The sequence below is a fragment of the Pelodiscus sinensis genome, chromosome 22 (genome assembly GCF_049634645.1).
Source record: "Pelodiscus sinensis isolate JC-2024 chromosome 22, ASM4963464v1, whole genome shotgun sequence".
NCBI lineage: Eukaryota > Metazoa > Chordata > Testudines > Trionychidae > Pelodiscus > Pelodiscus sinensis.
This window is the reverse complement of record NC_134732.1, coordinates 10,598,213-10,621,266: the sequence shown is the minus strand read 5'-3', so window position 1 is coordinate 10,621,266 and position 23,054 is coordinate 10,598,213. Positions and strand designations below refer to the sequence as shown.

At 52.5% G+C, this 23,054-nt stretch overlaps 1 protein-coding gene across 9 annotated transcripts; it reads right to left on the bottom strand.

Moving 5' to 3' along the window:
• Nucleotides 1-3,735: 3,735 nt before the first annotated feature.
• On the bottom strand, nucleotides 3,736-19,210 carry LOC106732897 (alpha-N-acetyl-neuraminyl-2,3-beta-galactosyl-1,3-N-acetyl-galactosaminide alpha-2,6-sialyltransferase). Of its 9 annotated transcripts, none has more exons than XM_075906057.1 (8): nucleotides 19,193-19,210; nucleotides 16,062-16,289; nucleotides 14,826-14,888; nucleotides 11,568-11,744; nucleotides 10,188-10,600; nucleotides 8,240-8,347; nucleotides 4,190-4,375; nucleotides 3,736-3,899 (listed from the first exon to the last, which is right to left on the bottom strand). In XM_075906057.1, the coding sequence occupies exons 3-8, from the start codon at nucleotides 14,835-14,837 to the stop codon at nucleotides 3,884-3,886; spliced, it is 912 nt and encodes a 303-aa protein (XP_075762172.1). In that variant the 5' UTR covers nucleotides 14,838-14,888; nucleotides 16,062-16,289; nucleotides 19,193-19,210; the 3' UTR covers nucleotides 3,736-3,883. The 9 variants fall into 9 exon arrangements, with proteins under 9 accessions (XP_075762172.1, XP_075762170.1, XP_075762169.1 ...); XM_075906055.1 differs by lacking the exon at nucleotides 19,193-19,210 and adding an exon at nucleotides 16,868-17,017; XM_075906054.1 differs by lacking the exon at nucleotides 19,193-19,210 and adding an exon at nucleotides 16,670-17,012.
• Between the last annotated feature and the right edge of the window lie 3,844 nt (nucleotides 19,211-23,054).

Genomic DNA, 23,054 nt, shown 5'->3' with positions numbered 1-23,054 from the left:
TTTTGCTTACAACACACCTGTTGATACAACCTAGAATCATATTTGCTTTTTTGGCAACAGCATCACACTGTTGACTCATATTCAACTTGTGGTCCACTATGACCCCTAGATCCCTTTCTTCCATGCTCCTTCCTAGACAGTCGCTTCCCATCTTGTATGTATGGAACTGATTGTTCCTTCCTAAGTGGAGCACTTTGCATTTCTCTTTATTAAACCTCATCCTGTTTACCTCTGACCATTTCTCTAACTTGCTAAGGTCATTTTGAATTATGTCCCTATCCTCCAAAGAAGTCGCAACCCCACCCAGTTTGGTATCATCCGCAAACTTAATAAGCGTACTCTCTATCCCAATATCTACATCATTGATGAAGATATTGAACAGTACGGGTCCCAAAACAGACCCTTGAGGAACTCCACTTGTTATCCCTTTCCAGCAGGATTTAGAACCGTTAACAACAACTCTCTGACTACGGTTATCCAGCCAATTATGCACCCACCTTATCGTGGCCCTATCTAAGTTATATTTGCCTAGTTTATCAATAAGAATATCATGCGAGACCGTATCAAATGCCTTACTAAAGTCTAGGTATATGACATCCACCGCTTCTCCCTTATCCACAAGGCTCATGAGATCACAACTCATGGAAATGAGTCCCTTATTAGCCCTCGGTTTAGCTGTAACTTCTTGGGCTACTGGAATATCAACAATAGTTTCTTACAGTTCCTCATCTTCGTTTCTGGGGCATGGTAGTGTACTTTTGGAGCACGTTTGCTGATTTCAGCAGGGCTACTTAGGAAATACACAGCTGGTCAGTTAGGAAAAGTGGCAGAATTACTGTGCTTTCTGTGAGTAAATTAAAGGCCTGATCCTGCTCTCAGATAAGTTAGTTGATCGTGAGTGTGGGAGCTACTTGGGATATTCAAACAGTTCCCTAGATAAATAGGAAATTCTCCCCCCCCCCCCCCCCGCACAGAGGAAATCTGCACACAAAGTGCTGAGTAATGCCGAATCAGCAGCCAATGCTTGGCATCTCTGCATTCCTTTCATTTATACATGAAGAATTTGTGTAACTAGCATTTCTCTGGGCAGCCCACTCTTCCGGTATAAATTCAACAGCCTCTGCCATAGAAGGGGGGCAGGGAAGAGTGTGATAGGAGCAGGGGACTCTGCCTCCCTCAATGATGTCTATATATATTTAAACCAAAGTCCAGGAGAGCCAGCAAGCAGCATGACCTATTGTGTGACATATGATCAGGCTGTTCCAGCCAAAGGAATAGCCCCTAGAGCTAAGGTGACTTGGCAGTGTCAGCAGGGAACTAGGGGGCATTAAACTTGCACATGGATGGGACAGCAGGGACTGACTGATCAAAAAGCATGACCTACACTGATTGAATTAAAGGACCCACGAACCTGCCGCAGTACCAGACTCAAATCTCTTATGTGGCATAGCCATTAGGGGACAAAACCCGTGCCACATTAGGTGGATTACTCAGGCTGCTTGTCAGTGGATTATGGGAAATGTATATAACAGTTGACAGCTGAGAACTAGAGAGAGCAATGCAAGAAGAGTTTGCTCCCCATGCCTTGAATTCTGGAGAACAGAATTTACAGCAACTCATGATCTGGCAGGATGGCTGTAGGAGCTTTGTCTGAGCAAGGACTCCACAACTGAGTCCAGCTGGATAAAACTGCACAAACAATAACTGATCCCAGAATTAAAAATAGTTTTATTAAGTAGGTTTGCTTTGGTATCATTCCAAGGGCACTTGGTAACAAAGGCAGCACAGGAACCCAAGGCTGCAAGCCAGAACACTGGAAGGGAATAGTTCTGCCTGACATGGTGGAGCTGCTGACAGAAGTTGAGTCTTCCAGCCTGAATTCCAAAGTGACCACACTCTGTTCCAGTTCAAGAAACCTTTAACACAGAGTCTTTCAAACATCTACAATTCAGTTTCAAAGGGCCACAGCACAAAGATGGGCTTTCCAGCTGTGTGGCCAAAGAGCACTGCAAGCCATTTCCAAAACTTCCTTCCCAGCTGTCAGCTGGCATCATTTAACCTTCCCCTCCCCCCCACCACACAAGGATTTTAAATAGATGCAATTATAATTACATGTGTGCACACAATATTTCAAGACAATGTAAAATAAGACTCTCCCTACAGTTTAAATTAGATACTTCTTCCTATGCTTCCTGTCCTAGAGGGTGTGCTGTTGAACAGCTAACATGTACCACTCCAGAAGTAGCTGCACTTTCAGGGGGAGATGAGGGGACTCCTGTAGCTGTTCAGATTTTGCAAAAGCACCTTGGGATCTTCAGGGTTAAAAGTGCTATTGAAAGGTAAGGTGTATCATTCAAGGTGTTGAACCAGAACTGGCCCCATTTTTCTGGCTAAAAGCTCCCACCTTTACTGAGAAGAAGTGAGCTGTGCCCACGAAAGCTCACAATACCATCTACAAGTTTTGTTACTCTTTAAGGTGCTGCTAGACAATTTGTTGTTTTTTAGGTTTTTTCCAGTGACAGACTAACTCGGCTACCCCCTGAATCCTTGGAAAGTCAGGGCAGCGTGTAGACCACATCGTGGCGCCTGGAATGCAGGCTAATGGGAGCTGCAGGGGAGATGCACACTACTTTGAGAGGTGTGGTACATGGCAGTGGAGCGCAGTCGGGAGCTCCGGGTCGGACACTAGGTCAAAAGTCCCCACATTGGGACAGCGAATGAGACAAGATATCTGGACAGACGCTATGGACTGCTAGCCCAGGAGCTGGTGGCAACAGTTCAGCACAAACACTGAAGCACTTGAGGCTTACCCTCTGTTCATTCCCGCTGAAGCTGCCCTGGCATTGACCACTGCAGGAAGACAGGATGCTGGGCTAGATGGACTGTTGCTCTGAGCCAATGGTAGGCCAGTCTGCAACAGAGGGGTCTCTTTTCCCCACACTGCACCCCAGCATGCCCACGGGAGCACAGACATCTCACTTCTGTTTGGCCAAGTCCCAGCAAGAGACACTTTTCAAAATTCTGCTCCACTCGCTCTTTAAACTGACTGAAGACCAAGGCCCCCAAAGCCCCCAGATCTCCTGCCACTTTGCTCTGTATGGGAACAATTCACCCGCCCGACACCTGTGCCCTGCTTTACAACCAACAGGAAGAGGCACTCTTGGGATGCCCAAAATGCCGACAGATGCCAGCTGAGATCAGGGCCCCACTGTGCTCATAAGAGCCAACTTCCCCCCAGACAGCGCACAGTGGAAAGGACAAGACAAGCAAAGGGCAAGAGGAATGGCTACAATGGACAGGCAGTAGACTGGGAACAGAGACACAGAGATTAAGGGCCTGAGCTACAGCCCACTGCCGTAAATGGGAGTATTTCCATTGAGGTCAAGAGGCTTTAGTTCAGCTCCTAGGTAATTTGTCCAAGGTCACACAGGAAATCTGTGGCAGAGCTTGGGTGTGAGTCCACGTCCCCTAGTGCCAGTCCAGTATCTTGACTACAAGATCATACATCTTCCCCTGGATCACTCACCTAAGCTTCCTCTTAAGGGTTTATGTGAAGGGAGATGATGAATTTCACCCTAAGAGGCACTGACTCAAACCTCAGAGTGACTCCACTTTTCTATGATTTGCAGCCTCCTATACATATGGAAATGTTTAATACTGGATTAAATATTCATCGTGGTTCAAAGACACAAAACTTTACATACAGTCCTAGGCCCAGAGCTGGGAGCTGAGGGGGGTGGGCTTGCAGAGACATCAGGATCAGCTTGCAGCAATGGGCGGGATGAGGCCTCAAATGCTCTGAATGACGCCCTCGGTTTCCTCTGCCTCCTCCCGGCGAAGTGTCTGGGAAGGACGGCACGAGCCCCAACATCAGAGCCGCAGATCAAGTGGCAGGGATCCTGCAGAGGCGGGCATGTGTCAGATCTGAGATGTGCCTTTATAGCTCCACTGGACATGCTGATTAGAGCAGCCTTGCTGAAGGAGCCTTTACAAGGCACCGTGCCTCTCAGGATGCTCTGCCTGTTGCCAGGTCTGCCGGCGGCGTGCAGTTCCTGCACTGACCCCCACAGTGCAACTCCCCCAGGCAGTGCCCCGAGCCACGCCGTGCGAGTCCCATCGGGCTGCAGCCTGTCACACCAACAGCCTGAGGCCTTCCCCCAGGAGCAGCATGTGGGCCGGGTGCCCCTACCTGCCCGCCCACGAGGGGTGAGTGAAGACAATTTTCCTTCTCTTTGCCCAGTTGGAGAAGACGGCCTTCTCGGTGATGAAGCGGTGCCCGCCCCGGTGGGCTCTCTCATGGGTGAGGTACATCCTGCATTCATCCATCTTGCCCTTTTCAAAGTAGTGGTAAGGCACTGTGGGCAGGTTCTTCTCCCTGCCAACCAGAGCAGACAAGAGGTACCAGAGTTACAGAATCATAGAGCTGGAAGAGACCTCAGCAGGTCAGCAGGTCCAGCTCCCTGCCCAAGGCAGGACCAACCCCAATTAAATCAACCCAAGTCAAGCTGAGACTTAAAAACCTCTAGGAATGGAGATTCCACCCCCTCCCTAGGGAGCCCATTCCAGTGCTTCATCCTCCTCCTAGTGAAACAGTTTTTCCTAATATCCAACCTAGACCTCTCCCACTGTAACTTGAGACCATTGCTCCTTGTTCTGCCATCCATCACTACTGAGAACAGCCTCTCTCCATCCTCTTCGGAACCTCCCTTCAGGAAGTTGAAGGCTGCTATCAAATCCTCCTTCACTCTTTTCTTCTGCAGACTAAACAAACCCAAATCCCTCAGGGTATGTCTAGACTACATGCCTCTGGTGACAGAGGCATGTAGATTAGGCTACCCGGCACAGGAAAATGAAATGACCTCCTGGGATGAGGTTTACCTGGGAGGTCAACAAATGCCTTTGATGTCGACCGCGGAGTGTCCAGACTACAGCACTGAGCCAACAAACAGCTGATCAGGTCACTACGGCAGCCATTTAAATTGAAATGAAGCAGCGATTTAAATAATCCCCGCTTCATTTTCCTATGCCGGGTAGCATAATCTACATGCCTCTGGCGACAGAGACATGAGGTCTAGATGCAGCCTCAGTCTCTCCTCATAGGTCATGCGCTCCAACCCCCTAATCATTTTGGTCGCCCTCCGCTGGACCCTCTCCAATGTGTCCACATCCTTTCTATAGTGGGGGGCCTAGAACTGGACACAATACTCCAGGCGTGGCCTCACCAAAGCTGAATAAAGGGGAATAATCACTTCTCTGGATCTGCTGGCAATGCTCCTTCTAATGCACCCTAATATGCCATTAGCCCTCCTGGCTACAAGGGCACACTGTTGACTCATATCCAGCTTCTCATCCACTGTAACCCCCAGGTCCTTTTCTGCAGACTGGCTACTTAGCCATTCAGTCCCCAGCCTGTAATAACGCTTGGGATTCTTCCATCCCAAGTGCAGGACTCTGCACTTGTCCTTGTTGAACCTCATCACATTTCCTTTGGCCCAATCCTCTAATCTGTCCAGGTCACTCTGGACCCTATCCCTGCCCTCCAGTGTATCTACCTCTCCCCCTAGCTTGGTGTCATCTGCGAACTTGCTGAAAGTGCAATCCACCCCCTCATCCAGGTCATTAATCAAGATGTTGAACAAAACCTGTCCAAGAACAGATTCTTGGGGCACTCCGCTAGAAACCGACCACCAACCTGACATCGAGCCGTTAATCACTACCTGTTGGGCCCGACAGTCTAGCCAGCTTTCTATCCATCTTACAGTCCATGTATCCAATCCATATTCCCTTAACTTGCTGGCAAGAATATTGTGGGAGACCCTATCAAAAGCCTTGCTAAAGTCTAGATATATCACATCCACTGACTTTCCCGTATCCACAGAGCCAGTTACCACATCATGGAAGCTAATCAGATTGGTCAGGCACGACTTGCCCTTCGTGAATCCATGTTGATTATTCCTGATCACTTTCCCCTCCTTCCAAGTGCTTCAAAATGGATTCCTTGAGGATCCCCTCTGAGATTTTTCTGAGGACTGAGGTAAGGCTGACTGGTCTGTAGTTCCCTGGATTGTCCTCCTTCCTTTTTTAAAGATGGGCACTACATTTGCCTTTTTCCAGTCATCTGGGATTTCTGCTGATCTCCATGAGTTTTCAAAGATAATGGCCAAAGGCTCCACAATTACATCTGCCAACTCCCTCAGTACCCTTGGATGCATTAAATCCAGACCCATGGATTTGTGTATGTTTGGCTTTACTACATAGTTCCTAACTTGTTCCTTCCCCACCAAGGGCTGTCCACCTCCTTCCCATACTGCATTGCCTAGCGCATTAGTCTGGGAGCTGACCTTGTCCATGAAGACAGAGGCAAAGAAAGCATTGAGTACTTCAGCTTTTCCCACATCACCTGTCCCACATCATCTGCAGGGGTAAGTCTAGACTACAGACTTTTGTCGACAAAGCAAGCTGCTTTTCGACAGAGAGTCTAAATGCTCTCTTTTGAAAAAGCACAGTGTGGATGCAATAGCACCTTTTGTTGACAGAACTCTTGTCGACAAAAGGCAATATTCCTCATAGAATGAGGTTTACCGCCGTCAACACAACTGCTGCGTTCTGTTGATGCAAAAAAGTCCATTTTTGTCAACAAAACCCTGTAGTCTAGACACATCCTAGGTTACCTTCCTGATCCAATAAGGGCCCCATACCCTCTCTGATCACCCTGTTGCTGCTAACATGCCTGTAGAAACCTTTCTTGTTATCCTTCACATTCCTTGCTAGCTGCAATTCCAATTGCGCTTTCGCCTTCCTGATAACTCCCCTGCATTCTCGAGCAATATATTTATACTCCTCCCTAGTCATCTGTCCAAGTTTCCACTTCTTGCAAGCTTCCTTTTTGTGTTTAAGCTCACCAAGGATGTCCCCGGTAAGCCAATCTGGTCGCCTACCATATTTGCTTTTCGTGCTGCGCATCGGGATGAGATCAGAGACGGAAGGGGACACAGGCAGGTGCTGGAGTCTGAGCAGGGCACAGCCAAGGCAGGTGCTGGCAGGGGCAGATGACGATTTTGCGGGGCCCAGGGCAGCACAATTTCACGGGGCCCCCCCTTTGACACGGCGCATGCGCAGTGGTGCCACGGCGCATGCGCGGGGCTTCTTGAAGCACGGGGCCCCCCGCTCACCCTGCCCTACATCCGCCCCTGGGTGCTGGAGTCTGAGCAGGGCAAAGCCAAGATGGCAGAGCAGGGATGGGAAGACCACACAAGATAGCTTCCAGCCTAGTAACCCCACAGAAATCTATTCAGCATCAGGCATCTCTGGGCAACATGACTGGGGGCACAGAGCACGAGTCATAGTCATGGGGATTCTCATGTCTAGCTAGGAGTTCAGTGTATAACCCCCCCCCCTTTAGGCTGGAAAAGCACAAGCAGATCTTCCACAGGGACCAAACCTGCCCCAGGAGATGAAGCCAGGAGTGCTGAATGAATGAAGAGCTTCATCCTGTGACAGGCCTGGCCCTGAAATCCACATCCTCCTCTTCACTGCCCTGGGCCTCCATACCCATCACACCCTTCCTCCATAGTCTTACTGCACCCCAGCTCTGCAGACTCCACTAGGTGTGGGCTTCACACAAAGCAGAACCATGTCACCTCTACAGCTAGGGTCCCCAGCTCCCTGGTCCTTTTGGGGGTCCTGTTCCAAACTGCCTCCTTGCTTATAAATATTCCTCATGAACTTGCCCCCAGCTCAGACTCCAGCACCTGCCTTGTCCTCTTCCTTCTCTGATCTCATCGCTGCTGGCACAAGGACCTTCTTTTCTGCAACTCCTGATGCTTGAAGCAGCCTCCCCATATCTGTCTACTTCATGTATTTTCTGCATTGTCCGAGACACCTAAAACACCCCTCCTCATGCTGGCATTTGTTATTGAACTTGGCTAAGTCTAAGCTCCCTCTGATTTGTTCCATCCACGTGCAGAATACATTTTGTGTGCACAGAATCACGTGCAGCTGTGCATCACCAATAGAAACACAAGCTCCCAGCTGTGGGCGCTCTGCCAATCAGCTGCACAACACCTGAATCTCTCCTGGGCAGCCACCCAAGCGCTCAGCTTACAGGGAAGACTGCTCTGGAGCCAGAGTGGGTGGAAGGTGTATTGTATTGTCCTGCGGGTGACGCTTTCGCAAACAGAAGAATGTGCTGGGATATTTCTGCTGCCTTGTGCTTTGTGGCAAAAGCCTCCCTCCATACCTGCAGTAGCCAGCGCTGACCATGCCGAAGACAAAGATCTGTTCGCACAGCTCCATTGCCAGGATCATGGTGAACCAGCCAGTGCTCAGGAAGGAGCCAGATGTCATTCTGCAAATCACACAGCAACAGAGTGGGAGGGGACAGGCTGCCATATCCGGCATGGCAGAGAGAGTGATGGACATGGACTATGGGAGGGACTCATGTCCCAGACCAAGAGGGGTTAGCAAGGAACATCCTGCTTTGGCTGAGGGGGGCACACTAAGGGTACGTCTCCACTACAGGACAAAGGCGAATTAAGATACACAACGTCCGCTATATGAATTGCATAGCTGAAGTCGAAGTAGCTTAACTCAGCTTTAGGCGCTGTCCGCACTGCAGGAAGTCGAAGGAAGAACACTCTCCCTTTGACTTCCCTTCCTCCTCACGAAAGCAGGGTTATCGGCATCGACCCACTTCAAATTATCTGTCTTAACTAGACCGCTAATTCGAACCCTGGAAGATCAACAGCAGCAGCTTCACTCTTCCTCTGTGGTGCAGACGTATCCTAAGGGACTCACTGGGTGTGATCAGGCCCTTGGGTACAGTCTCTGCGTGAGGATGAAAGAACAAGAAGGAAAACAGGATGGGGAGGAAGATGGGCTCTTTGGCTACCAAAGCAGAAGCCCCACCGAAGCCAAGTCCTCTGCCGATCAGATCCCCCAGCTGACTCCATCTCCTTCTGGGCCCTATCCTGCTGAGCTGAGAGCACCCAGCTCCCCAGAGGTGTCGATGTTTGGCCAGATCAGGTGCGCCTCAGTGAGCACCTGAGAGAGCCAGGCGCAGGCCTCAGCCCTTGGAAACAGCTGATGGGGTCTCAGCTGAAGCTGGACTGTGAAGACCTTGGAACTAGGGTTCCCTCCTGCCAGAACAAAACCCAGACCATGTTATCAGAACATTTGAGACCAGATACATTAAACTGTATTTAAAAAACTTTTATCAGTAAATGCATCTTTTCCAGAATTAAAGGTTGTGGCCTGCCCGATGGGTTTCCCGGGGAACGGCCGCTAACTAAAGGCTGACTTTCCCTTGGAGGACATGAATACAACCCCCTGATCAAGAACAGGCAACACTGGCCAATCAGCTTGCAGCTGTCATAAATTATGTTAATGAGCCCAGACACAAGCTGACTGTCATAAATTATGGAATGAGCTCTTTAAATGGCCTTAGCAATCAAGGCAGGGGAAACCACCTCAATCCCAGGCTAACCCAGGAGAGGGGAAGGAAACGCCAGCAACAGAGGGTGCATGTGGTTTTGGAGGCTCTCTCTTCCCACCCCCTCCCACTCCAGTCTCCTAGGGTTTGTCTAGACAACAGGGTTTTTTCGAAAAAAGTAGCCCTTTTTTAAAAAAACTTCACCTGCATCTAGACTGAAGCTGCGTTCTTTTGAAAGTAAATTGGAAGAACGTGGCAGTTTTTTCGATCGTGGTAAACCTCATTTGACAAGGAATAACGCCTTTTTGAAAGTACTCTTTTGAAAAAAGGCGGTACTGAATGCAAACTCTGCTTTTTCAAAAGAGAGCGTCTAGACTGTTTCGAAAAAGCGAGCCGCTTTTTTAAAAATATGCTTGTAGTCTCGATGCGTGAACTAAGCTGCACTGACAGCTTTGGACACTGATGCTCCCTGTCCATCTACATCGGGTCTGGGACCAGCAGCAGCAAGGCAGGTGTTCTCAGGCTGCTCCCTGCGTAGGTCAGAGGAGAGATCAGTCATCAGTTCTCGGACTCCCTGCTGTCTGTGCCAAGCAGGGGCGCTAGCACTGCCAAAGGAGATGGAGACAACCAGGAACCAGATGGAACCCCCATTCATCTTCCAAGCCAAGGACAAATCACTGCTGACCTGCACCGGACCTCAAGATGGAAAGCTGGAGGCCCTGGGACATTACAGGCTGGAAGGGAGGAGCCTGCTCACCTGTTCCTGCCCGTCTCGTTCTGGAAGACCTCGTCACAGTAAGCCATCATTCTCTCAGTCAGCGTGTAGATCTGCAGGCTGGGGTACATCTCCTTCACCTCCCGGAGTGTCCTGTAGGTCATCCCCACCTTTTCCCTGCTCATCTTCTTCATGGGCCCCCAGATGACGTAGATGGTGTCCCGGGACTGCTTGAAGAAGTAGGACTGGTTCCTCAGGAGCAAGGGGATGCTGGTGTGTGAGACGACCCTGATGCTGCTCTTCGTCCCCACGTCCTCTTCGTAGCCACTGGTGGGGGCCTGGTTCATGCGCAGCACACACTCCATTTGGTCAATCTCCTTGCCCAGCCGCGAACCCAGCATCTGGCCCGAGCTGGATACCACGGCGCACTGGCGGCAAGGAGCTCTGACCAACGGCTGCAGCAAAACACACAGTTAGCAATGGAGAGGGACCAGGAAAGGCCCAGGGCTCGCAAGGCGAGGGGACCACAGCATGTATCCATTCCAGCCAGCAAAGCCGCATCACCCTTCCAGCACCGGCTTCCGGTCTGCCTTTAAATCCAGTTTGGAACTGCCTCCCTCCAGGGGCCCCTTCCCCCAGGGCACTGCTCTGACCCGCCCGCCCCCTCCCCCATGCTCTCCAGGGCACTGCTCTTACTCACCCGCCCCCTCCCCCATTCCCTCCAGGGCACTGCTCTAACCCACCCGCCCCCTCCCCCATTCCCTCCAGGGCACTGCTCTGACCCACCCGCCCCCTCCCCCATGCCCTCCAGGGCACTGCTCTTACTCACCCGCCCCCTCTCCCATTCCCTCCAGGGCACTGCTCTGACCCACCCGCCCTGCAATGCCCCACTGCAGGCCCAGGGCGGTGTCATTCTCAAGCCACATCTACAAGGGCCAAAGTCAGGTAAGAACTGGCCTCTCTCAACTCCCTTGAACATCGCTTGGCTGTACCTGGAAGCCTGGGAGCAGCACATGCTAACTGAGGCCCTCACCAAAGGGTGGGGTTTTCCATGACTCCAGAGGTCAGACGTGCTTTGCTTTGAGCTTGTCCCAGGACATGGACAGCAGAGACTCAATAGGCTCCTGGTGCTCTGAATGAACCCAGGGGGCTTTGCTATCCCAGCAGGAGCCCCAGGAGTCCCGTGGGCAATGCTTTGCATTTTAGGAGCCTCGAACATGGTGCAAACATTCCTCAAGTCTTGGGAACGTAAGTACCTTGTCTTCTTTAGTGGTGGAAAAGAGGCAATGCTAGGTGAAGTGACTCACCCTACGGCACACGGTGACACTGCACATAGAACCCAGGAACCCTAACTCCCAGCTTTGTGCTCTAACCACTAGCTCAGATTCTCCCCACCCATTCACAGCGAGAACTTTAACCCACCTGTCCATCAGGAACACGACTGTATCCCTTAAGGCTGAGGGCTCCAGGCACCATCACCAAGGGACGTTTATGGTCCTCCAGCTGCTTACAGCTGGCCCAACACAGCTGCAGGCAGAAGTGCAGGCAGGCCACGATGCAGAGCAAAGCACAAGCAGACAGAGTTAAGAACAGACAGACCTGCAATGCATTCAGAAGGAAGGCTCAGGATTTGCTGCTGAGAACTCAGTACATGGCAGCAGTAGGGGTGACTGCTTTCTAGTGACCAGCAACGTTCCCTCTAATCTTTTCCATCTAGGTGTGGAATAAATTTTTGTGCACCGAGTCATGTGCAAATGGGCACCACCATTAGAAACAAACAAAAAACCCAGCTGTGGGCACTCTGCTAATCAGCTGGGCAGCATCTGAATCTCTCCTGAGTGGCCCTACAAGCGCTCAGCTTACAGGGAACACTGGTGACAAGGGCTCTCATTGTGCAAGGGGGAATGTGCTCTGAATGCTGTAAGCATCCTGGAAAACAAAACAATGATCGTGGTTCTTCCTTCTTCCACAGTGGGAGGGGGCCCGCCACCTCTTTAGCAGCATGGGAAGGACAAGGGTGATTGCAGTGGACCTCAACACCTGGTTATAATCCCCAAGTTGAGAGATGTGCAATACAATGTAATCAAAGCCCCTTGGTGTTCTCAGTTGAACACGCTGGGGGATGCATAATGGGAAGGAAATGGAGCCAGCTGCAACTGATTCAGGCAATACCTGGGGAAAGCAATGGCTTTTAGAAGCAGGTGAGAGGGACTGAGATAGATGTTTACAAGGTGGCAGGGGGTTCTACAGCCTGGGCCTCCTGCTGAAAACCCATGTGATGCCTCACCCCCAAAGAGCTTCCTCCCTGTGTTCAGCCTCACAGCACGCCCACAAGGTAACATCACTTAGCATTTGCCGCCAAGGAAAGGCTGATGTGCAGGAAGATGAAGCACCTTGCCTGTGGTCACACAGGAGGTTCACAGCAAAGCACCCAGGAGCTCTGATTCCTAACCGCTGCTCTAGCCACTGGATAACACTCCCTTTCACAGAACACCTGCCTATGCAATCAGCAGGATACACCTCGGCAGGGGCCAGGGAAACAGGCGATTACACCCAGAATTTCCTGTAAACTGAGCATTAGGACAGACACCCTGGAAAGATCCAAATGCCGCCCAACCAATCAGCCAAGTGTGCACAGCCAGGTAGAGGACAGGGAAACAGGGGTTACAGCTGTGACCATCACCAGCACCCACTGCTCCTCTTTGCACATCCCCGGGAAAGAGTTACTATCCGCTACCTCCATCCTGCAACTCTCTCTGCCTCGCAGGGGCGAGCTCTCTCTGGCTGGTTTCATTACACAGCAGTCCCCAGGAAGCCAAGCATCACTGTGCATTTTGTGTTCTTGATCACAAACCCGGAGCGGGGCTGCACTCTTTGGCTGGCAGCAATTACAATTTGATATGAAACCTTCAGTCAAGCATCAGAATTGGGAGGCTCAGCAAATGTGCAGACAGGCCATTTATCTGCTGCGTGCGACTGTTCTAGTGCAGAATGACTCACTTCCTTTCTAGTAGCGAGAGGCTGCAGAGCTGATAAACGGCCCAGCCTTAAAAAGCTCTGAGGTTATGTGCTGCTGTGTTCCTGTTTAGACTGAAACCTCAGCCTCTGTCCTATCCGTGGTTGGCTTGAGCCTCAGGGAGGGTCCGATCAATATCAAGCACACCAGGAACCACCCCCAGCACCAGGCAGATGGTGGGCGCTACATTTCAAAGCAGGAATGCGGAAGTTCCTATCGACTAGTTGAATAGTTGATAGAATTTCCATCGACTTCTCGACTAGTAAATTACTCGACATTTAACATCATTATAAACCAGCTTTGATTGAAACAGCTGGTTTGTAACCTCCAGGTACGGCAAGAAACTGCTGAGAATTGTCTTTGAATGAGCAGTGAACTCGATAAGGTGCGGTGGTTGCTACAGTCAGAGGGGCTGAGTACTGAAGATAGACCTCTGAGGAACTGGAGTTCATTGCCTGCTAGAGAAGGTTTGGACTGGCAGAGCCCAGTGTTTCTGTATAAGCAAAATACAGGACTATGTAGCACTTTAAAGACTAACAAGATGGTTTATTAGATGATGAGCTTTCGTGGGCCAGACCCACTTCCTCAGATCAAATAGCTGAGTGTTTGGGCAGCCCCCCAGGAGAGATTCAAATGCCACCCAGCTGATTAGCGGAGCACTCAGAGCTGGCATCATGTGTTTCTACTGGTGGTGCACATGCCTCGGTGCACATAATAAAAATTATTCCACGTATGGATGGAAAAAAGAGAGGCAGAGTCCTGGAAAGGTTGCCTGCAAGGCAGATAAGCTGGCACGGCATTACAGGGAGCTGTGACTCAGGGTAGCAGCAGAAAAGTTCTCACTAGGAGAAGGTAACACAACAGTTCACAGCTCTGGGAACCCTAGCAGGCTGTCACTGATGCACTCAACAGCAGTCCCACTGATGGGAGGGGGGCAAATAGGGCAATTTCCCCGAGGCCTGGAGGTTCAAAGGGGTTCCCTTTGAATTGCTGCTGGGGAGCTGCTGTGTGGCTCTGAGGGCTGGGGGAGGCATGCCGTGTTCTGGCCAGCACTAAGGGCTTCCTGTCCTCAGCCCTGCCCCTACTGTCTGAGGCCCCACCCCTTCCGAGGGCACGGGGCCATTCCCACACACACCTTGCCCCAGAGCCCACAGTGGCTGTCAGCCCCACTGCTCTCCAGTGTCACTTTGTGGGAGAAGCACCTTGAAGCCACATGGCTCCCCGTGTATTCTCCTGTCCTCTGCAGCTAGAGGCTATTTATCAGGAATCTAACTGGGGCAAAAGACTCCAGGTAACCAGCTCCCGAAGCAGGCGTTGTTGGTAAACGTTTCCAGATGGCCACCACATAAATTCTTAATCAGCTAGAATACAGACAGGCATGATGCCCAATGCCCACTTGCATTTCCTGTCTGCCTGCAACTTTTTCCTTGGTTCTGTGATCCCAGCCCATTTTGCCATCAATATGGTCCTACATTCCAGGGTCTGGAGGAGGGGTTTGATACATGGGTGACTGGTGCCAGCAGGGAGAGGGGGATAGGGAGGGGCACCCCACTGAGCAATTACAATTTTGGTGGGGTTCAGGGGCGCAGTGCACTTTCTAGGTACTACCACAAGTCACCTATGGGTTTGAGAGCATCACTGAAGAATACAATCTGGTTACTTACAAATTTCTTCATGCTTTAGTGTCTTATCTGTCACCAGTTTGCCTCAGGATTCAGGAACGTTCCCTGCAAAATACAGACAGCTTAGTCAGCTGGCAACAAAACAAACATCCAGCAAAGAAAACCAGAAGTGAAGTCACTGGCTACATCTAGACTGCGAGCCTCTTTCGAAAAAGAGCATCTAGACTACAACCAGTTCTTTTGAAAAAGCAAGCCGCTTTTTTGAAAGAGAGCACCCAGGCAGTCTGGATGCTCTCTTTTGAAAAAGCCCTGATTGCGTTACATAGCGCCTAAGAGAGGGATGGGCAATAATTTTTGATGGGGGCCACTCCAAGATTTTCGAAAGTGCTCAAGAGCCGCACTTTTCTATGGAGTGGTTGTGGGGTCTGGGACGGAGGTTAGGTGCAGAAGGGTGCTCAGGGTAAGGGATTGGGGTGCAGGAGAGGGTGTGGGGTCTAAGAGGCAGTTTGGATGAAGAGGGGGAAGGGAGTTGCAGCATGCCAAGTTTCCCTCTCTTCAGAGAGGCAGATGGAGCAGTCAGCTGCTCTGAGCCCTAGGTCTGCTCCCTGCTTGTGGGTCCAGTGGGGTAGGCTGCGGGCCAGATTAAAAGGCTTGGCGGACCGGATCCAGACCCTGGGCTGTAACTTGGCCACCCCTGCTTTAAGATCTTGTTAAAAACTGCTCCCCTTCCTTTTGAAACCCTCTGTCAACTTGCTCCAGCTCACTACATCTTCCCTGTGACTCCGATCTCCCATTTCTGCCACTCATGATCAGGCTTCTTCTTTAAACCTCCACTTTAAATCCTCACTGTGAAGTCTGCAGCATGTGCCATCTGGAACATCTCTTACAGTGTGTGCTTCTCACTTCAGATCTCACCAGGCTAAAAATGACAATACACTGCACTTGTACAGAACCTGCTTGTGGGAGGATTCCCTTACTCCTCAATGTGCTTTACACCCTTTGTGGGCATTCCACACTCAGTAACGCCTTTAACAATTCCTCACAACACCCTTGTGAGAAAATACAGAGATCACCTTGTCCACCACTGAAATGCAGCCACCTCTGGGGTAGAACACAGCTGTTTAACAGAGCACAGTATTGCTAGACTAGGGTTTAAGGACAGAAATATTTATCAAACATGCATAGCCTACTATGTGCCAGTCATCTGGGCCACATTCCCAGTCCCTCCCTCAATATCAGACTTGTGCTTCAGTTTCCCTGAGAATTACGTGGACTCACCTGCCTTGTGGGGGAAGAATGAAGGTTCAGTTACCAGTGTCTGTCTGGTTCTTTGAAGCAAAATGCAGGACAATGTAGCACTTTAAAGACTAACAAGATGGTTTATTAGATGATGAGCTTTCGTGGGCCAGACCCACTTCCTCAGATCAAATAGTGGAAGAAAGTAGTCACAGCCATATATACCAAAGGTTCTTTGTCTGGTTCTTTGTGATCCTTGGCTGGAAGGGGCTGCAGGGGAGGCAAGGCTGTCATTTAGCTTGGCCAAGAGATGGAGAGGGTCAAAGCTTTCAGTGGAGCTTCCTTTCTCTTGCCAGAGCCTCCTCACCCTGAGCTGAGCCAATGTGCCGTGGCCCTCCCTCCTGAGCACTGCCAGAAGCAGGGCACCGAATCCCCACAGCAGCGTCCAAGAGAAGGCAGCGGGGATGGAGAATACTCCGCAGCGTGCGGGGAGACCCCCAGAGCTACACACAAAGGGCCTGATGTGGCCCAGTGACTGCCCAACACTTCTGCAGGGTCCCCTGCACCCGCTGAGATAGGGGGTCTCTGCCCCCTCCAGCCCCGGGACTCCCACCCTCTCCAGGGCAGCGCCGCCCACGCCCCGCACTAACTCCCATCCCTAGGGCAGCAGAGCAGGGCCAGCCCCACGGGCGTCCCACGCATGGGGGCCCAGCCTTACTCACACCCCAGCCCCCGGCAGCGGAGCAGGGCCAGCTCCCTTCCAGCGCCAGGAGGGACGCCCCGAGCGCCCAGCCGCAGGGGATCCCTGCCCGGGGAAGGGTCCCGCACAGCCCGCTCCGGGGCGGTACCGCTACGGCGGGGAGCCCGGATGCGGCTCCGCGGCGGTTCCCGGGCAGCCGCCCCGCGGCCGGGCCCTGGATCCTTCCCGGGCAGGGCCTCTGCGCCGGAGGCTGCGCCGCCCCAGGGCCCGGCATCGGCCGCACGCCCCGCCCCTGCTGCGGGACCGCCCCCGGCACCAGCCCGCTCCGTGCCCCCCCGTGACACCTCCCCCTCCGCTAGCATCCCCCCGCACCCCCCCGCTCTGACACCTCCCCCTCCGCTAGCATCCCCCCCGCTCTGACACCTCCCCCTCCGCTAGCATCCCCCCCGCACCCCCCGTGACACCTCCCCCTCCGCTAGCATCCCCCCGCACCCCCCCGCTCTGACACCTCCCCCTCCGCTAGCATCCCCCCCGCTCTGACACCTCCCCCTCCGCTAGCATCCCCCCCGCACCCCCCCGTGACAGCTCCCCCTCCGCTAGCATCCCCCCCGCTCTGACACCTCCCCCTCCGCTAGCATCCCCCCCGCACCCCCCCGTGACAGCTCCCCCTCCGCTAGCATCCCCCCCGCTCTGACACCTCCCCCTCCGCTAGCATCCCCCCCGCACCCCCCCGTGACACCTCCCCTCCGCTAGCATCCCCCCCGCACCCCCCCGTGACACCTCCCCCTCCGCTAGCATCCCCCCGCACCCCCCCGCTCTGACACCTCCCCCTCCGCTAGCATCCCCCCCGCACCCCCCCGTGACACCTCCCCCTCCGCTAGCATCCCCCCGCACCCCCCCGCTCTGACACCTCCCCCTCCGCTAGCATCCCCCCGCACCCCCCCGTGACACCTCCCCCTCCGCTAGCATCCCCCCGCACCCCCCCGTGACACCTCCCCCTCCGCTAGCATCCCCCCGCACCCCCCCGTGACACCTCCCCCTCCGCTAGCATCCCCCCGCACCCCCCCGCTCTGACACCTCCCCCTCCGCTAGCATCCCCCCGCACCCCCCCGTGACACCTCCCCCTCCGCTAGCATCCCCCCGCACCCCCCGTGACACCTCCCCCTCCGCTAGCATCCCCCCGCACCCCCCCGCTCTGACACCTCCCCCTCCGCTAGCATCCCCCCGCACCCCCCCGCTCTGACACCTCCCCCTCCGCTAACATCCCCCCGCACCCCCCCGCTCTGACACCTCCCCCTCCGCTAACATCCCCCCCGCTCTGACACCTCCCCCTCCGCTAGCATCCCCCCGCACCCCCCCCGCTCTGACACCTCCCCCTCCGCTAACATCCCCCCCGCTCTGACACCTCCCCCACCGCTAGCATCCCCCCGCACCCCCCCGCTCTGACACCTCCCCCTCCGCTAGCATCCCCCCCGCACCCCCCCGCTCTGAAACCTCCCCCTCCGCTAGCATCCCCCCGCACCCCCCCGCTCTGACACCTCCCCCTCCGCTAGCATCCCCCCCGCTCTGACACCTCCCCCTCCGCTAGCATCCCCCCCGCTCTGACACCTCCCCCTCCGCTAGCATCCCCCCCGCACCGCCCCCCCGCTCTGACACCTCCCCCTCCGCTAGCATCCCCCCGCACCCCCCCGCTCTGACACCTCCCCCTCCGCTAGCATCCCCCCCGCTCTGACACCTCCCCCTCCGCTAGCATCCCCCCCGCACCGCCCCCCCGCTCTGACACCTCCCCCTCCGCTAGCATCCTCCACACCGCCCCTGCACGGCCCACCCCCCCACTCTGACACCTCCCCCTCCGCTAGCATCCCCCCACCCTCCCGCTCTGACACCTCCCCCCACACAGCCCGCCACCCAGCTCTGACATCTCCCACCCCCCACACTCCCCTCCATAACTCCCCCACATTGCCCCATCACCCAGCTCTGACACCTCCCACTCCTACACTCCCCTCCATAACTCCCCCCGCACGGCCCACCATCCAGCTCTGACACCTCCCAACCCCCACACCACCCTCCATACCGCCCCCTGCATGGCCCACCAGCCAGCTCTGACACCTCCCACCCCCACACCGCCCCCATAACTCCCCCTATATTGCCCCGCCACCCAACTCTGACACCTCCCCCTCCGCTAGCATCCCCCACACCGCCCCTGCACGGCCCGCCCCCCAGCTGTGACACCTCCCACCCCCCACACCGCCCTTCTTTGACCATCCTCTCCTCCTCTAGTGCCAGCTTCACCTTCCCGAGGATCCATACCAAATGCCTCTCCTGTGGCACTGATTGCTGTGCCCAAGGCCTTTGCCAAGCCCACTGCAGCCCAGCACTTGCAAAATATCTTCCACTCCCCCTCCTTCTTCCTACAGACCTTTCCCCACAAACCAAACCTCACCGTACCACTGTGCAACAAAATGGGACTGACCTCAATCACTTCTATTGGTCCTGCGGAGAAAGTCGGAACTCAAAGAAAGAGTGCAAACAGGGACAAGTGAACTGTGTATTTAAATACTTTCGGTTTAGCTACAAAAAGGCTCGCTGTCAGTGAGTGGTTTATGCCCTGATGCATGACGAGTTATGGGCCTTAGAAAGTTTGCATCCTGTGTAGCAAAATTAGACTTCAGAAGGATCAGACTTTTATTAGCAATTGTCAATAAATGTCAATTTCACCTGTGTGAAAAAATATTTCCACCAGAAATGATCAAAACTTTCAGACAAGCAAAATAACAAAAATGCTGCTTGAGCACATAGTCGAGTGTGATTTAAGGATCTATACTTTGTATATTTTGTTGTGGGATACTGACAAGTTGGGTTTTAATGGCATACTGCTTTATTGTTTTGGATGTCAAAATCTACTGCCATGAAATAATCATTGGATAACGTCTGCCCCCATAATTGCCCACACCTATGACAATTTAAATTAATACACTAAAAAACCCTTAAAATGATCATTGATATTATCCAGCAAAATTATATAAAAATAAACATTAAACTCTGAAAAGCCTAAAAGGAACTCCAGGGCTGTGTCTAGACTGGCAAGCTGTCTACACTGGCCACTTGAATTTCCGCAAGAACACTGACGATCTCATGTAAGAAATCAGTGCTTCTTGCGGAAATACTGTGCTGTTCCCGTTTGGGCAAAAGTCCTTTTGCGCAAAAGCTTTTGCGCAAAAGGGCCAGTGTAGACAGCTCAGATTTGTTTTGCGCAAAAAAGCCCCGATCGCGAAAATGGCAATCAGGGCTTTTTTGCGGAAAAGCGTGTCTAAATTGGCACGGACACTTTTCTGCAAAAAGTGCTTTTGTGGAAAAGCGTCCATGCCAATCTAGATGCTCTTTTCCACAAATGCTTTTAATGGAAAACTTTTCCATTAAAAGCATTTGCGGAAAATCATGTCAGTCTAGACGTAGCCCAGATGTTCTGTTATTTTCCATATTAGTGCCTCAGCATTAACTTTAGATAGAACTCCAGAACTTCTTGGATAGACAGCAGCTCATTGAAGCTCCTGGCCTGTGCATGTTTACATGTCAAAATAGTCTTTCAGCCATGCAGCAGTAGCTTTACAGAAAAGTGTCTCTGAAAGCTGCTTTTGATATGCCCCATGCAGGTACTGGGGCGGGGTGGGGTTTCTTGGCCCCAGAATTTGCATGGGGCATATCAAAAGCAGCTTTCTATCCAGAGACTTTGCTGCAGCTTTACCAAAGCAGGCAGGTTAGGTCTGGGGAACAGAGGAGATGAGGGGATTAGGATGAGCCGGCCCAGGGCTCCTCTGGCGGGGTGGGGACACTTGGGAGTTTCTCTGGGAAGTGGGCCTTGTGGCCCCAGCTGAGGGAGGGAGCAGAGGGCCCACTGATTTCTGCCCTGGCCCCCAAATGGTGATTCACCCAGTGGACCTGGGTAAACTCTGGTGAGTAAAAAGGCTTTCGAATTCCTGGGCTAAATCTTAAAGCCTTGCTCTCTCACTATGAGTCTCATAGATGGTTTTACCCTAGTAAGTCCTGAGGGATTTGGCCCACTCCCAAGAAGTGATTAATGCTACTGTCTGACTCAGGTTAGCCCTAAGCTTGGCTGACACAGACACCCAATGGAAGCTCCAGATCCTGCTGCTTCACTAAAAACTTCTCCCTGGTTTGCACAAAAGAGAAGAGAAGAGAAGAGAAGAGAAGAGAAGAGAACAGATGTGAGAGGACATGGGAGTGGGGCTTGAGCTCTTTATGATTTTTTTCCTGCACCATTTGCATAGCCATAAGTAGAGGTCATTTCAGGGTCGGTCCTGGCACCCCATGTCTGCAGCCGTACAGTCCTGAATAGCCAAGGGGGGGGGGGGATATTAATATCTACTCCGTCGATACTTAGGCAGCCTATCAATCAGTGTTCATCTGTGTGACTGCGTGGTCACGGGAGCTGCATTCAGCCTCGCCTAGTGGAGAGGCACAGCCCACAGGGACTAAAAGCCAGGAGTTACTGTTCCCTTGTGGAACCAGATAATAGTATTATGCGTCTCTGTTAAAATAGTTTCTCTAGTCTGGTCCCACAGAATTGTACTTGGTGCATTTTCTAATCAAATTTGATTTTCTCACCGGCTTTCCACACCGAAACCTTGTCGTGCTGCATCAGTGTTCACGGGTGAAACCCACTGGCCCAGTGACATTAACCTCACTTTGTGCATGTGAAGTAGGTGAGTTATTATTGCCTCCATTTTGCAGATGGGGAAACTGAGACCCAGGGAGGCAACATTATTTGCCCAAGGTGTACAGCAGGGGTGGAGGAGCTTTGTTGGGTCGGGGGCTGCTGACCGAAAGAAAAATCAGTCGGGGTGACCCACAAGTGATAAGAAAACAAAAAACAAAACAAAAAAACCCCCAACCCCCCCAAACCCACAAAAAACCACTCACTGATTGGAAAAGATGCTCCCCATAGTCCCCTCACACAGCAGAGCCTGGGGGGAACCAGGCTAGTATATTTTGTGTGCCCCAGCCCCACAGCCTGCACCAGCACAGGCTCCCCAATGCTGGGGGGGCGCTGAACCTCAGGAACTGGATCAACACAAGCCAGGGGCTGCATCCCGCCTCTGGGCCTTAGGTTCCCTACCCCCGGTGTACAGGAAAGTTTGCAGCTGGTTTGTTAAAGTGAGGCCCGTTGATTCAAAAGGGCTGGTGTCTCCTGGCCACCCCTGCTGCTACTATGGTAATGGGGGTGCCCAGAGCCCCAGACCATTTAAATCATCGCTAGTGTCACGCAGTGCGCTGTAGGCAGTGCTGGGCTGGCACTGAGGACAGGCTGCCCTGCCCTCACCCCTTTTGGGACCATGGAGCCACCCTCCCTCCTCACTCTACCCAGCACCCTGGCGAGACTGTCAGCTCCCCCGGTCACAGTTCAGTTCTGGGCCTTCACCACAAGACCACCCTCCCTATCGCTAGCCTGTTTGAGAGCCCCATGAGATGATCCGCTGATCCCAGCTGGATTTGGGGGATGTGAGAAGATCAGATTGAGCCCTAACCAGCAAATTTCATTCATTTAAACCATTTTTGAAAAGCAGCCATTCTCTAAAGGGCTTTCTTAGTAGACATTTATATCCAAAAGATCGCTTGAAAGCCAATTCAGGTTCCTTTTTCTTTGTAGGCAGAACTAAGCACATGTGGTGGAAGGTTTGACTTTATCATGGTTCCTTGCATAGTCATCTGCAGCAGTCTGGAGCACTTATGAGAAGACAGACGAGTCTCTTTTTGTTTCATTTCTTCTCCTTGAGTTGCCTTCAAAATTTGCCATGTAAAGAACAGCTCAGGAAACTCAGGGGAGATGACAGTAATTAATACACAGCTCATTTGGCACCCAATGGAAGCATCATCAGATCAAATTCAGATCTCAGATCACACCCCAGTCTTACACCCCCACACATTTCCTCTTGTCATAGCCTAAAATCAGCACTTAAGGGCAAAGGATAATTCTTTGCACTATGGCCTGTTCTATACAAAGTTGTACATATCAAACTAAAGGTGCAATTTGATAGTACATTAGTGCAATTTTGTGGGGGACAGTCTTCTCTTGGTTTAAATCAGGTTGATGACAATTTTGCTCAGGTATGAGCACTTGCAGCTCCTGTTGGCCACGATCACTGTTGCTGGCCAATGGGAGCTGCAGGAGATGGCTCTGCAGCCAATGGGAGCTGTAAGCCCTCGTAACTGAAGAGGCCCTGGTAAATAAAGTGGTGGTGTCCTACCAGGGCTAACCCTGGTGAACCACCATCATTTTATTGCCCACCCCTGGTTTAGCTTGTGCCACAAACTAT